General features: G+C 32.4%; 1 protein-coding gene across 2 annotated transcripts; it reads left to right on the top strand.

Annotated features, from left to right (window-relative positions):
* Positions 1 to 5,298: 5,298 nt before the first annotated feature.
* LOC124910470 (RNA polymerase II subunit 5-mediating protein homolog) lies at positions 5,299 to 9,483 on the top strand. 2 transcript variants are annotated; one of them, XM_047451113.1, is made up of 10 exons: positions 5,299 to 5,576; positions 5,665 to 5,724; positions 6,169 to 6,336; positions 6,588 to 6,651; positions 7,617 to 8,044; positions 8,124 to 8,285; positions 8,411 to 8,444; positions 8,718 to 8,830; positions 8,912 to 8,989; positions 9,099 to 9,483. In XM_047451113.1, exons 1-10 carry the CDS (start codon positions 5,373 to 5,375, stop codon positions 9,144 to 9,146), a joined length of 1,359 nt encoding a protein of 452 aa, XP_047307069.1. In that variant the 5' UTR covers positions 5,299 to 5,372; the 3' UTR covers positions 9,147 to 9,483. The 2 variants fall into 2 exon arrangements, with proteins under 2 accessions (XP_047307069.1, XP_047307068.1); XM_047451112.1 differs by having other exon boundaries at positions 8,121 to 8,285.
* The last annotated feature ends 5,619 nt before the right edge of the window (positions 9,484 to 15,102 follow it).

The following is a 15,102-nucleotide window of genomic DNA, read 5'->3' as shown; positions in this document are numbered from 1 at the left end:
ATTGTCAACTACGACAACGTGAAAATACATACATCCATTCATCAAGCCTTCAAACAACCAGAATGGAAACGTGTCGTTAATGAAGAAATTGACGCACTTATATAAAATCGTACATGGTCCCTTTGTGAGCTTCCAAAGGGAAAGAAACCCATCGGATGTAAATGGATCTTCAAGACGAAACATAACTCAGACGGATCGATTGAAAGGTACAAAGCTCGTTTGGTCGCCAAAGGATTTTCCCAATCATATGGGATAGATTACTTAGAAACTTTTGCGCCTGTTGCGAAACTCAACACTATCCGAATACTTCTATCTCTAGCGGCTAACAAAGATTGGGAACTACACCAACTCGGTGTAAAAATGCCTTCCTAAATGGATACCTTGAAGAAGAAGTATACATGAAAGTGCCTCCTGTTATTAGTGCCTCACCTAATGAAGTGTGTCGCCTTCATAAATCTTTATATGGTCTCAAACAATCACCAAGGGCATGGTTCAAAAAATTCTCAATCTCCATCATCGAGAATGGCTTCTCTCAATGCCAAGCCGACCACACTATGTTTGTCAAGATTGATCCGAATAAAAAGATCACAATCCTCATTGTCTACGTTGATGACATAATCATAACCGGGGACGATGAGAAAGAGATTCAAAATTTAAAAGAGTTCATTAGTAGCCGTTTTGACACCAAAGATCTCGGACCCCTCAAGTTTTTCCTAGGAATGGAACTTGCCTGATCAAAGAAGGGGATCTCTTTATTTCAAAGGAAATACACCATAGATCTTTTAAAGGAAACCGACATACTTGGATGTAAGCCTGCCGACACCCCCATGGATTTGGTCCACAAATATGGAAATAACAACGACGATATTCCAACCGACAAAGGTAGATACTAGTGACTCCTGGGTCGACTCCTATACTTATCTCACACTCGTCCCGACATTGGCTTCGTAGTGAGCGTTGTTAGCCAATTCATGAATCATCCCTCCGAAGATCATATGAACGCAGTTTTCAGAATTCTAAGGTACCTAGAAGGTTCTCCGGGAAAAGGCATTTTATTCACAAGTAAAGACGACAAGTCAATTCGTGTGTGCACCGATGTCGATTGGGTTGGGACATTACTGATAGAAAATACACATCTGGATATTATTCATTTGTATGGGGCAACCTCGTCACATGGAAAAGCAAGAAACAATTTGTTGTCGCTTGGAGTAGTGTCGAAGCTGAGTATCGTTCTCTTGCACTTGGAATTTGTGAAGGGATTTAGATACGCCGCATCCTTGAAGAGTTAGGATTGCCTCTAGATGGACCTATTCAAATGATGTGTGACAACCAAGCTGCAATCAATATTGCAAAGAATCTGGTTCATCATGATATAACCAAACACATTGAAATTGATCGTCACTTTATTTCGAAGAACGTCAATAAAGGGTTTATTGTACCCATTTACGTTAAATCACGCAATCGGGTGGCTGACATACTCACCAAATCCCTTCCCAAGCCAAATTTTGAGGAACTATGTGGTAAGTTGGGCACGTTCAACATCTACTACCCAACTTGAGGGGGAGTGTTGAATTATCTCTATCTTTCTTGGAAGTTGGTGCAATTACTTGCACTCAACATGTTGCTTTATTACATTCAACATGTTGAGTGTTGTCAGTCTTTATCTTTTATTACACTCAACATGTTGAGTGTTGTTAGTCTTTACCTTTTATTACACTTAATATTCTTTAAATATCTGAATTTCTCAAGTAAACCAAAATTAACTATCTAAATAATATTTTTTCATCTCTCTCTAAATTCTACATTTTCCTTTTATTTATATTTAAAAGTTGAAAATAAAAACAAAATAAAGTTTAAGGTTTTGTTTGTTTCCCAAATTTAACAAACAACTTTAAAATGATGATTCTAACATCCAAACCACTTCCAAATTTTCCCAAAAATTCAAAATTATTATTTTCTTCAAAAATAAAATTTTCTGAAATTTTTAGGGCTTGAAAAAATTCAAAACTTTAAAAAGCTATAACTTGAGTTTCATAAGTCCAAAGTCATGAAATAAAAATGTAGCTTCTTAAAAATATTTTCAATGTCCAAAAAAATTTTCAAAATTTTAAGGATCCGTTTGGAAAAATGTCTATTTTTGTATGTCATATTTAAAGTTCTATAACTTTGAAAATTCAAAACTCGATTCTTATGAGTTTCTAAAAATATTTTTAACTATCATGTGAAGTTTCGAGAATTTTAGGAATTATTTTTTAAAATGACTCGTTTTAAAGGGTTGTACTCGGAGTTTTTCTTAACTCCGAGAATTTCAAAAAGAGGAAACACTCAGAATTTTAGGTTAGTTCATTCTCTCCTCTTCTTTGTTCAAAAAAATAAACTTCTAATCCTCAATTCGAATCCTTATCCTCGTCATTTACACTCGTTTATTCTCCTTCAGGAATCATGATTCTTTCTCTTCCTTAGGAATTGTGCCCTATGTTTTTCAATGCTTTATCCATGTCAAATACCTCGTGAATAGAAATAGCCCTTTGCAAAATTGATCACACAAGTAAAAGAGTTTTGAACTCATAACGAAAATGTAACAATCCTTCAAATATCATATGCCCAATTACTTAGGAGTAGAGATTGTCTATAATGACAGACATATGTGATATAGTGTTATGAGCCATTTCCCAATACATAACTAAACACCGAACTCTTAAAATGAATATCTGATTTTATTTTCTTTAGTTTCTTTGAGAAGAAAACTAAAGTGGCGACTCCGCGAGTGTATCGATTTAAAACATGTACGGGCCAATTGAAAATGCGTATGTTAAAAACTCTATTTTTGGCTTCTGATCCCTTTCAACCTTTTTACAAGATGCAAAGAAAGGTAAGTGAAATGATTCTTTAATATAGCTCGCCTTAACACACGAAAAATCGTTTTCTCTTTAAAAATGGTGCACGGGTCGAACCTACCATACAAATCTCTCGTCTCCTACAACGGGAGCACATGAGGAAGGTATGGCATGTGGTCGATAATTTCCGGATAGCACAAACCGCCCTTAAAGATGGGGTATTATATTCATTAGATGAGAATGGGTAGACGAAATGAAAAAAAAACGCGTATGAGATTCATAGTTGCATTACTTATAGCTTCCTTGTTCGTAGACAAAGTAGATTTAGAGGCTCTATCCTATTGGCAAATTTAGGGACACGCGTTTTGATAACCTTATATGTCCACACTTGGAAGACTAGTGTGAACCTACTATATATGGTATAAGAAACATCCAACGATCCATTCTTCTTCCCCAATGCTTGCTTCTTAACCAAATATATCGACCTGTGGTGTTCCATGGCCTTGTTAAAACCCTTTAGGTTCCTTTCAAGGACACGTTTTCCATGGAAATTGGAGGAAAGTGTCAATATCCTCCACTATGCGGAGAATTTTGATATTTATAATACTCTTTTTGTCAAGGGAGAAGAGATACTGGCAAACACAGCATACCAGCCCCATTTTCCATGCATATTCTTTATTAGAGCGGGATAGAAATCTTGACTTAAGGTCTGCAGTTCTAACAATCATATTACACTTAAATTTAACCACCGAAGGTGGACATTCTTAAACTTCATTAAAGATGTTTTCCACCATAGGGAATCTCCCAAAGTTGAGGTCTGTCACTATGACTTACTCCTTCATCCCAAAGCACAACTTATCTCCGTTCACGAGGAACTTCGTCTCCTTAGAGTTTGGTGTTTTTCCTGAGCAGCATTTGATGAACTATTATTCCTGAGAACAGCACGCTCGGGGCTCTAAATAAATATTGGAATTTAGTTTCCATAGCCCTATCCATTAAATTTATTATAGCAAACTTTGAGCAATTTTTGTTAAATTGAATAACCATGAAACCCTACCAAGAAACTGCTGAGCCATGGGAATAATGATTTTGGTTAACGTAAAAAAGAAACAATAGTACGTTAGAATACGTCGTGAAGAAATGAAAAATCGTGACGAACATTATAGTAAGTAAAGATCGTGGCGAACATTAGAGTAAATAAGTAAAGATTGTGACGTATTACAGTAAGTAAGTAAGATTGTGACGAACATTAGAGTTCAATGTTTGTAATAAAATTGTGACGAACATTAGAGTTTCAATGTTTGATCCACCAGAATAAGCCATAATAAAAAGTTATGAACTATTCAACTAAGGATTATCTATTAAAATATACATACATTCGTGCTTTAATTAGTCTTCTTTGTACCTAATAATTTGTCACTATTTTATGCCATAATCTTGATTATAAACCATATTATCAGATAATATAGTTTAACCTAAAACACATTACTACAATTTTAATGTTTTTTTTAATTAAAGTAGAACTAGCATGACACACTAGAGCCATGGTCCCTGTTTAAACTTAAAGTGCTTCTAGTTGGAATCGAACCAGAATAAGAAACTATGAATTATTCAACTAAGAAGGTACAAATAAAGTCTCATACATACACGTGATGGTAAATGAGATCAAGGTTATAAAAATTGTGACAAGGTTTAACAAAAAAACTCATATTCACTTGAATAATCAAGACGTGGTTTGAAGGAACGATGAGATGAGCTTTGAAGCTAGAGACGTAGACAACGAGAGATGAAATATTCAAAAGAACAACAGTATGTTAGAATAAATCGTGAAGAAATGAAAAATCGTGAAGATGTTATATAAACCATAAACCATAAACTCACTTGAATAATCAAGACGAGGTTTGAGATAACGACGAGACAAACTTTGATGGATGAGTCGAGGCGGTGATGATGAACAGCTAGAGACAGAGAAAACGAGATGATGAGACGGAGACGGAGATATGAAATTCTCAAAGTTTAGGTAATGTTTCTCGTCACGCCCTTATAAATTTTAAATGAAATGAAATGGGTAGGGTTTCTCGTTATGCACTTATATATTAGAGTTTGGCGCGTGCAGACACGCGCTCTATAAACATTTCGGGTCGCGTGACGCGAAATACATATTTTGCGTGACGAGTTATAAGTATTTCGCATCACTCAAAGTGCAATATAAACATTTCACATCACTAAAAGATCATTTTTATAAACATTGTCATCTTAGATTATTTTTTAAATTATTAATAGGGTAATTTTTTAAAAGTCCTTGAACCAAATTAAAATTTATCAATATATATATAATTAAATTATTGTTTATAATCAATTGTTTTATTTAAATTAATATTTAAAGAAAACACCTTTAAAAAAATATTTATGTTATTTTTTTGTCCAAATAAAGCTGTTCTTAAATTTAAAAAGAGTGAGGCGAGGGTTTTGGGTTGGGGAAGATTGAAGAAGAGCCTTCAGAAACCCTGCTGGAACTACACGCGAGGAGCGATCATGGGCGAGCCAGTAAGAGGAACGGTGACTTCTCTCTCATCAGTTTTCCCGCCGGAGGAATCGGTGAAAGCCTCCAGGCGAGTACATGAAGCTATTTCAGAGAGCCAGAAAGGGCTAGACAAGCTCCAAGGTTTCATCTCTGACAATACTAACCTTATCAACCTAGTGCAGAAACTTCCAGAAGAACTCCATCATGATATCATGGCAAGCCTTTCTTCCTCCGAACTGCTTCTATCTTTTTTTTTGTTATGAGATTACGGTTTCTAATGATTGTTATCGGAACTGTTGGCAGGTTCCATTTGGAAAAGCGGCTTTCTTTCCTGGTCGTCTTATTCACACCAACGAGTTCCTGGTACACACACCATCTATTTATGTCTACTTCTTCCTTCATAACTGTAGATGTTCAATGATATAGGAGGTGTACATGTTTCTGTTTTACAAATGTGAGAACATTTCAGTATTTCAATAATATTGTGTTGCTTTGGAAGGAGGGAAACCAACACATAATTTAGATATAATGCGTTGCACCTTGATAAATTTGGCACAATTACTTATGATATTAATATAAGCTGAAGCATGATAGAATTGACACCCTTAATTTGTCACGGCATGACAGCATCTGAATGCTAGTGAAAACTTTCCTTTCATTATTCATCCATCTGGCTCAAAATGGAGGATAATCTGGATCTACTTTTTTGTGTTTTAAGTAGTTATATGAAATGGAGTGGAATGTCCTTGCAAGGTAAAAATTTGTAGTATTATGTGTATGTCTCATACTCTTTAATTTCTTTCGCAGGTTCTTTTGGGGGAAGGTTATTATGCTGATAGAACATCCAAACAAACCATTGACATTTTGAGGAGGAGGGGGAAGACACTGGATACTCAAGTTGATTCCATTAAGGCTGAAATGAAGGATCTTAAGGTTGAAGCATCATTTTTTGAATCTACAGCGGTTGAAGCAGCGGTAAGTTTTGGTCAAGTTCTGATTCTCTTGCAATGCACAATGTGCCTTACCAAACCCAAATAGTACAATATGGGGAACGGGCGTTAAGATTCACATTGCCTTTATCTTTAGAACTAATCAAACATGGTCTTCAAACTTGTTTACGTCTATGGGATAAGCATTTTCATCTATTTTGAACTACAAGGCTTATATTTTTTCATGTTCATTTTTACGTGTTTATGTCTTGTCTTCTCAATTTATTGGTGAAACAGGAGGGTCTTGTGGAGATAAGGGAGGAATTGGATGATATCCCTGCTGAAACCATGTCGAAAACAGGTAGGTTCCCAACTCTTATCAAATTAGAAAAGATTCAATGCACTTCAACCTTGCTTTTCTGGTTGTTAGCTTTTGTTTCTAATATACACAATGATTCCTGTCAAACTTTGTCACCTTATTTTTTTTTGTATCATTAGCTTCCATTATTCTTATTGACCAGAGGAAAATAAGGAACAAGAAATTGGAATTAAAAGAAGTGATTCCAATTTCAGTATTTCTATGGCTGAATAATGACAATGATCATAAGGTACTTAGGGGTAACACAAGCACTTGTGATTAAACTGTGTTCTAATGAACTATTGGACCTTTTACAAAAGTAAGGCTTGGTTTACACTATAAGAAAGTAAAATTGTTGAGGGAGCGGGAATTTGTTATAACTCATTGAACTTTAATGTCCCAAAGTTTGCCTAGAAAAGGGTCCAGGATTTCTTATTGTCTTAAATTTTGCTAGGAAAAATCGTAAAATGTTGAGTTGAAATGAAATTACAGTTCCTGTTTCTATATGATCATGGAGCATCTGGTAGCATTTTTGTTTGTTTGTTTGTGTTCAACTAATGAACTCCACATGAAAAAAAGCGCATTCAGGTAATATTTCCAAAGTGATTGTCTCCTTAAGATTGTGGATATTTTTCTTATCCCCCAAAAGGATTCTTATTCTACACCCCGTGAGAAGAGAATAAACCTTTGAACATTAGACTAAAGATTTAATATCTGTAAGTTTGCCCCAGTCAGGTGATTTTGAGTAATGTGTGTCTATATGATTGAGTCAGTTTCATATTGTTTGACTGTTTGAGAAGAGAAATGGGTCAATCAGAAGAAGTTATGCAACTATGGAAGATGTTAGTTGGATAAGCATCTGTGCTAGTATCTTCATGTCCTTTTTGCTCATTACTAAATTTGCCATTGCAACTATGGTCTCACCTTCGTTTTCTGTTGGACTTCAATATTGCTTTATGTATCTGTAGGCCAGCAGAATCAAGAAAGTCTCAGTTCGAAAGCTGGTGACAATAAAGTTGTAGATGGTGATGATGAATTTGCTCGCATAATGTCTAGGATGGATGAACTCGAGAAAGAAGAACTTGCTGCAGAGAGTATGAATGAGTCCGAAGAAGAATTTGCTGTAGAGAGTGTGAACGAGTCCGAAGAAGAACTTGTTTCTGAGAGTATGAATGGGTCCGATGAAGAAGAACTTGTTGCTGAGAGTATGGATGGGTCTGATGAAGAAGAACTTGCTGCTGAGAGTATGAATGAGTCTGATGAAGAAGAACATGCTGATAAGATGTTCACAGACGGATTTCAAAAAAAGGAGCTTGCAACTGAAGATTTTGTTGTAAATGATGAGTATAAACCCCTAAAAGACCATATTTTCTCATCTGGCCAAAGAAGCACAGTGGTAAACTTATGCATTATTACATTATCAAATACGAGGATGACTATAATAGTATCGGTTTGAAATATCTGAAAATAAGCAGGGGATTTTGAATCATACCATGAAGCTGTCAAAGCATGACATGACGGGTGATGAAGAGGGGAGTAAACTCAAAATCCAACAAAATTTATCAGATGACCTCTGTAAGCCCTTGAGTAATCAAATCATTCCAAACCATCCATCCCAAGCAATCAGAACTAACAATGTAATTTTCTTCCTCTTTATTTTCTTGATTCTGTTGGTTATCGCTGATCATATTTCTGACTTTTGTTTTCTCACTGAACTCATAACCACCTTATATTGCCATTTCTGGTGGGAATGTTTAACCAGATGGAGAATGTGAATGTGCATTCATCATTTGAAGGTTAGACTATTCCTTGCATTTTTTTCTTCTTTTAAATATGATTTGTCCTTGCCACATGCATGACTTTGAGCTGGTATGATTGGGTTATTTGAATTAAATGACTAAAATATCATTCATATTGAAATGAATTGATTGAAGTAATTGAAATTAACCTTTCATCAAACAAAGCCATTGTCCCTTCATGAAAAGTTAGATTGAGTTTTGATATTTTTTCCTTTGCAATTATTTTATTTCCCTTTTCTGATTGATTTCTTTGCCTCCACCTTGTTCCAGAGAGATCTTCTAGTGGTGGCAAACGAGTAACATTTGCGGATTCTGGTGTTACTGAGAGATCTCCTGCGTCTTCTCAAGTGAAGGACAATGTTCACTCCAATTCTGCATCAAAGGTAAGGCCCTCCTGAAGATGCAAGGTTTAATTTATTTAATGCGTGATCACTCATTTTTCAATATTTTGCACAACCATGCAGACTATTATAGGCTCAATCGTTGAGCACACACACAACTTAAACATAAATCAGAGTGGACAAGTGGCACCACCTCCTAAGGTTATTATTCCACCGTGATATGTTTGTTTGTTATTATTATTATTTTAATTCTTTGACTTATCCGCCAATGTTTGGTTGTTTATCATCTCATTGTTATTGGTTTGTACAGCTTGAATCATCAAAACCAGTGTCCAGATTCAAAATGAATAGAAAGTAGATCACAGTGGCTTTGGCAGTTCATTTCATATTGAATCGACAAAAATGGAAAATACAAAAAGGATTTCTCTCCAAGTCTCCCAAAAAGTAACTGTGTGAGAAGGTAAGGTTGAAAGATTGCTTTTTCTGTTTTTTGACCCTTTTAGATTCAATGGATTATACAATTTTGAGAAGAAACACACCAATCTATTAATTGTAAGGGTTCCCCATTTTCTATTTAAATGTATATGAAATTCCAAATTTTTCTTTTTGTGTGAAGAAAATATTCTATCCTTAAAGAGAACTGCATGGGTGCCCCAGTTTTTGTTTTTGTTTTTAAAGAAAAGGCTCATTTTGCTGTAGTGCCTGCTCGTTCTCTCACACACACTGCTGTTAGTTCCTATCCATACTTAACTTTCAGACTCAAGTTTTCAGGATTGGAATTTGACTATTTCTATGATAAATCAATGATTTTAGAACTGTTTTTTTTTTGGAAAACTGATTTTAGAACTGTTAACTCATTGTTGGAGATGTGATTGAATAAGATGGTCATAGTATCTGGATTATTGGGCAGGAAGCAATGTTCATAAATAGTTGTAATCATATTTCAGTCTCTCTAAAGAGTGATTCAAAGAGAAAAACAACAATTGGTTAGCAAATTTATCCTGTTGAAATCAGTGATGTACTTTTGTCTCTTTAGATTAGAGTTATCATAATAGTTGCCCTGTTTAGTTGTCAATACAGCCAGCCTTCTATAATATAGCCTCATATGGGTATACCTCAAACACTCGAAGAAGAAGTCATGGGAAACAATGGCAGAAGCCGAGGCTCAGAAGCTCTTGGTATCACCATGGCTGAGGTATGCATATAAAAACCATTCTTCTCTTCAAAAACAACATTTTCTTCTACAAATCTACTCGATGTTGAAGATAGATAAATAGAGGAAGAACTCAATGGTAAAGCTAGTTTAGTACTGCTATTCATCATCAGGTTCTTCATCTGTTTACTCTTCTCTTGAACCTTCAAAATTTGCTTCTTCTTCATCTTCATCTTCTTCGCTTCGTTTTTTATTACATTAGTTGGTTTGCTGCCAAAAGTTCCTGGAGTTCTGAACTCCGGCGAGCTTGTAAGAAACTGTACAACTTCTTTGAAGGAAGATACATCGGTTTGGATGTATACGCGATTTGTGTTAAAAAATATGTCTTCATTATACATCTTTAGAGATGGGGTTTGTTTCTTTACAAATTCTTCACAATAGTTTGTGTTATAAGTAGTTTGAGGAGAATTTAAGTTGCTTTGGTTAGTGGGAAGGTATGCTTTAAAGAGATAAGTGAATTGGAAAAAAGGAAGCTGCCAATAAAGGATTCTTTCCTACTTGTAGCCACTAGTTTTAGAGTCTTGCCTTATTGAGTTTTGACTCTAAGCTTAGAGGATAGGTAAAGTTATGTTTTAGATTGATATTAGCCATTCACTAGTAATTTAAGGTATCATACTCATTGTTATTAAATATATACCTCAATCTTTGTCTAACTTCATCAGTTAGATTTGTGGCAACCCGTTTCATTAATACAAGTAATATTCCCACCCCCGAAATGGAAGACGTCTTTGGACCATTATGGATTTTATCGGTGTTTTGTTTCGTTCTTATTAGAGATGTTAATATGTGAACTCAAATACGTAAAGGGAATTGATATATGACCAAGTTTTATTTCAAAAAATAAATAAATATAATAAAAGTAATTTTGTTTGATGTTTTGAATGATTTGATTGAGAATTTTGGAAAATGATATTATGTGAATCAAACACATTTGTTAACCAATATGACTTGTACAATAAGGAATATGTTTTTATTTTAATAAAATTTACCTAATTGCTGACCCTTACAATAAGGAATAGATTTTTATTTTAATAAAATTTATCTAATTGCAAGTAGATGGTGAAACCCACTTAATAGGGGTTTGCTAAAATAAAATAAATGTGGCAGATAAACCATAAAATCGTCCCATATTAAAAAAAGATGTCGTTTTTCTGTGACCAAACAAAATTAATGACCTTTAATTTAAACTTTAGATAGTGATTAAAAAAATGTCAATTCTAAACAGGGTAGTTAATAGGACATTTGTTAATTGGTTATTTGACAAGCTCCTAACATGTTTGTTATGCATCCTTGTCATAGTCATAGCATGTTTGAATAAATAATTCATTAACCTAAATGTTTAAATCTTAATTTACTAATTCTATGTACTTTTGTTTTGTTTGTTATCAATATTCTTTTCTCCTTTTTTTTTTTTTTTTTTTTTTTTTGTATCACTTGATCTTTTGTGTTGTGTTTGAATGATTCATTTTCATTGCACTAAAATTTTTCAAAATAAAATATTACTCTTATGTTATGGATTCTTAATAGTATTTTTGTTACACATACAATTTTAAATAAGATCAAATATAAATATTCATAGCTGAAAGTGTAAGTATTAAAAAATAATTACTAAATAATACAAATTGTATTAAAATAATAATAATAATAAATTTATGTAATTGTAAATATATTTTTTTATTACCAAAAATCCAAAGACTTTGAACCATTAAAATTTTAGTTAAAAATATTTAATGGTTAAAAATTTAATTATTGAGAATATAAGTGATCAATTATAATTTTAATTGAATTATATATGTATTTTTTTAACCGTATCATTTATGTATGGGTAGGTTTTTTTATACCCTTAAAACTAACAATAAATTTGAGAATAATGCATTAGTTAAGTAGTGAAATTAAGTTCACCTAACTTTTAACAAGTGTTCTAAACCAATTCATGTTAGTTTCTTTAGTAAACTAATGATAAAAGGTAAAGTAAACCAACTTAATAATGCCTCTTAAAATGTAAAAGGAATGTCAATAAAGTTTAGAATAAAATATTTAAGAATTTTTGGTCCAAAATAATAATGAAATGTTTAAATAACAAATAAAAATACCATAATCTTAAATAAAATTTGAAACAAACTATCTAACACGACCATTAGAAAAAAATGAAAACTATCATTATTATCCACGCAGCAACAAAAAACTCAAAATGAAACCATTATCGGATCTAGAAAGGCCTATTGAGTGAAGATATGAAGAAATATTACTTAATATAATATTAAATAGAAATAGGCATAGAAATTTTCTGAAATATTCGTCGGGATGAATCTATCCGAACCTAAAAATTGGGTATCTAAGTGACATGTAATTATCAATTCTGAACTGAACCCGAACCATCCCCAAAACCGGGTATTTATCGAGTATGAATTGACGGGTGTTAAATATAGAAAGAGATTGTATTAAATTATTTCTAAATTACATATGGTATGTATCTTATATAGATATTAAATTAGACCTATAAAAAAACTAATATAATATTAATATTATCACAATTTATAAATAAAAATCAAAATTTCTATATTCAAATAATTTAATCACACTATATCCTATATTAACGGTTTTCATATTGTGTATATATTCTTTCACATTTTCATTTTTATTAATATTTTGTGAAGTTATCTAATCTCAAATTTATTATAATTTTTCTTTGTAATTTTTTTTTTAAAATACAACTAAAATAAAATAATACAAATATGGTCATTTATTCAAAAATTTATTTTTTTTGTTTTATTAATTTAATTAAAAACAAAATTTAACGTGAATTATCACACTATCTTAAATTGGCGAAAATAATATTTGAGAAAAATATGTTTGTATTTTTTTTCTCTTTTGTACATAATTATTTCAGCTTCATTATATCCTCTCAAAAATTTCGAAAATAGTTTATTATACATTAAAAGTCAAAATATTAAATAAATATATGTGAAATGTCTATTAAAAAATAATATTGAACCATCTTGTCAACACCATAAAACTCTTGTTTCAAAACTATATATATATATATATATATATATATATAATTTTATTTTGGTTAAACAATATCATTAATTATTATTTTTATTAAAAAAAATAATTTAATTTTATAATATTTTGTAAAAAAATATATATATTTATAATAATATTATAAATTAAATTAATAAATATTTATCAATTATTTAAAACATATCAAAATATAGAGTTAAATATATTTTGTATTATTTATATATATATATATAATATATTTATTATATTTTTGTATTATATATATATAAATAATTAAAATATTAATATTATTCATTAAAATACAATTTTATTTATAATTTTCTTATAAAATATCTTATTAGGTTTTGTTATAGAAAAAAAATTAATAATAAAAAAAAAATCTAAATCTTTGTAGAAAGAGAATTATCGGGTTTCTCTTGATTTCAAATCATCGTCTTCTTTTGCTTTCCATTTTTCTTCAAATCAAGATCGAATTTTTTCTTTTAGATCTCTCTTACGTCGTCGTCGCCCTCCTTCGTCGCGTCGTCGTTGCCCACCTCCACTTCTCGTGCTACTTATACCTAATGAGAAATGAGAGTCGATTTAAAAAATACCTAGACCTAAGAAGAAATGAAAGTGATGAGAAATTCATATAAAATGTGTAAAAATAAAAAAATAATTATTTTCTTTTCTAAATCTACGGAGATAGAGAATACTCGTCTTCCTCTTGATTTTGAATCTTCGTCTTCATTCGCTTCTCATTTTTTTCAAATCAAGATCGAATATTTTCTTCTATGTCTCTCTTGCGTCATCGTCGCCCTCCTCTGTTGCATCATCGTTGCTCTTCTCCATCACGTCGGCGTCGCCCTCCTCCTCTTCTCATGCTACATATACCTAAAGAGAAAGGAGTGTCGATTTAAGAAAGACCTAAACCTAAGTAGAAAGAAGAGACAAATATAACGCGAAAATTTGATAAACCGTGAGAATTTGATTAGAAAATCATATAAAATGTGTAAAAATAAAAAAATTAATTAATTTTAAATTTTTTTAAAAAAAATTCAGAATCCACGGAGGTAGAGAAATTCTCGATTTCCTTTTAATTTTGAATCCTCGTATTCATTCGCTTCCCATTTTTTCTTCAAATCAAGATTGAATATCTTTCTCTAGTCTTTCTTCCGTTGTCGACACCCACCTCCTAAGGAGAAAAGAGAGATAATTGTACTGCGAGAATTTGATGAGAAATTCATATAAAATGTGTAAAATTTTGGTAAATATCACCCTAAATTTTTTGTTTTAAACATTATTATATATATTATCTTCGTTTACGTAGGGACTCAAACATGTCATCTTACCCTTACTTTTGGTCTTCCCCATCAATCACAAATTCACATACGCATTTACGTAGGGACTCACACATGTCATCTTACCCTTACTTTTGGCCTTCCCCATTAATCACAAATTCACATATGCATTTACGTAGGGACTCACACATGCCATCCACATCGACCACATATTCACCCCTTTTAATTTCGAATCCTCGTATTCATTCGCTTCCCATTTTTTCTTCAAATCAAGATTGAATATCTTTCTCTAGTCTTTCTTCCGTTGTCGACACACACCTCCTAAGGAGAAAAGAGAGATAATTGTACTGCGAGAATTTGATTAGAAATTCATATAAAATGTGTAAAATTTTGGTAAATATCACCCTAAATCTTTTGTTTTAAACATTATTATATATATTATCTTCGTTTACGTAGGGACTCAAACATGTCATCTTACCCTTACTTTTGGTCTTCCCCATCAATCACAAATTCATATACGCATTTACGTACGGACTCATACATGTCATCTTACCCTTACTTTTGGCCTTCCCCATTAATCACAAATTCACATACGCATTTACGTAGGGACTCACACATGCCATCCACATCGACCACAGATTCACCCCTTTTAATTTCGAATCCTCATATTCATTCGCTTCCCGTTTTTTCTTCAAATCAAGATAGAATATTTTTCTCTGGTCTTTCTTCCGTTGTCGACACCCACCTCCTAAGGAGAAAAGATAGATAATTGTACTGCGAGAATTTGATGAGAAATT

The sequence above is a fragment of the Impatiens glandulifera genome, chromosome 7 (genome assembly GCF_907164915.1).
Source record: "Impatiens glandulifera chromosome 7, dImpGla2.1, whole genome shotgun sequence".
Lineage (NCBI taxonomy): Eukaryota > Viridiplantae > Streptophyta > Magnoliopsida > Ericales > Balsaminaceae > Impatiens > Impatiens glandulifera.
Note: the sequence above shows the minus strand (reverse complement) of the source record. Positions and strands in the feature narration are given on the sequence as shown.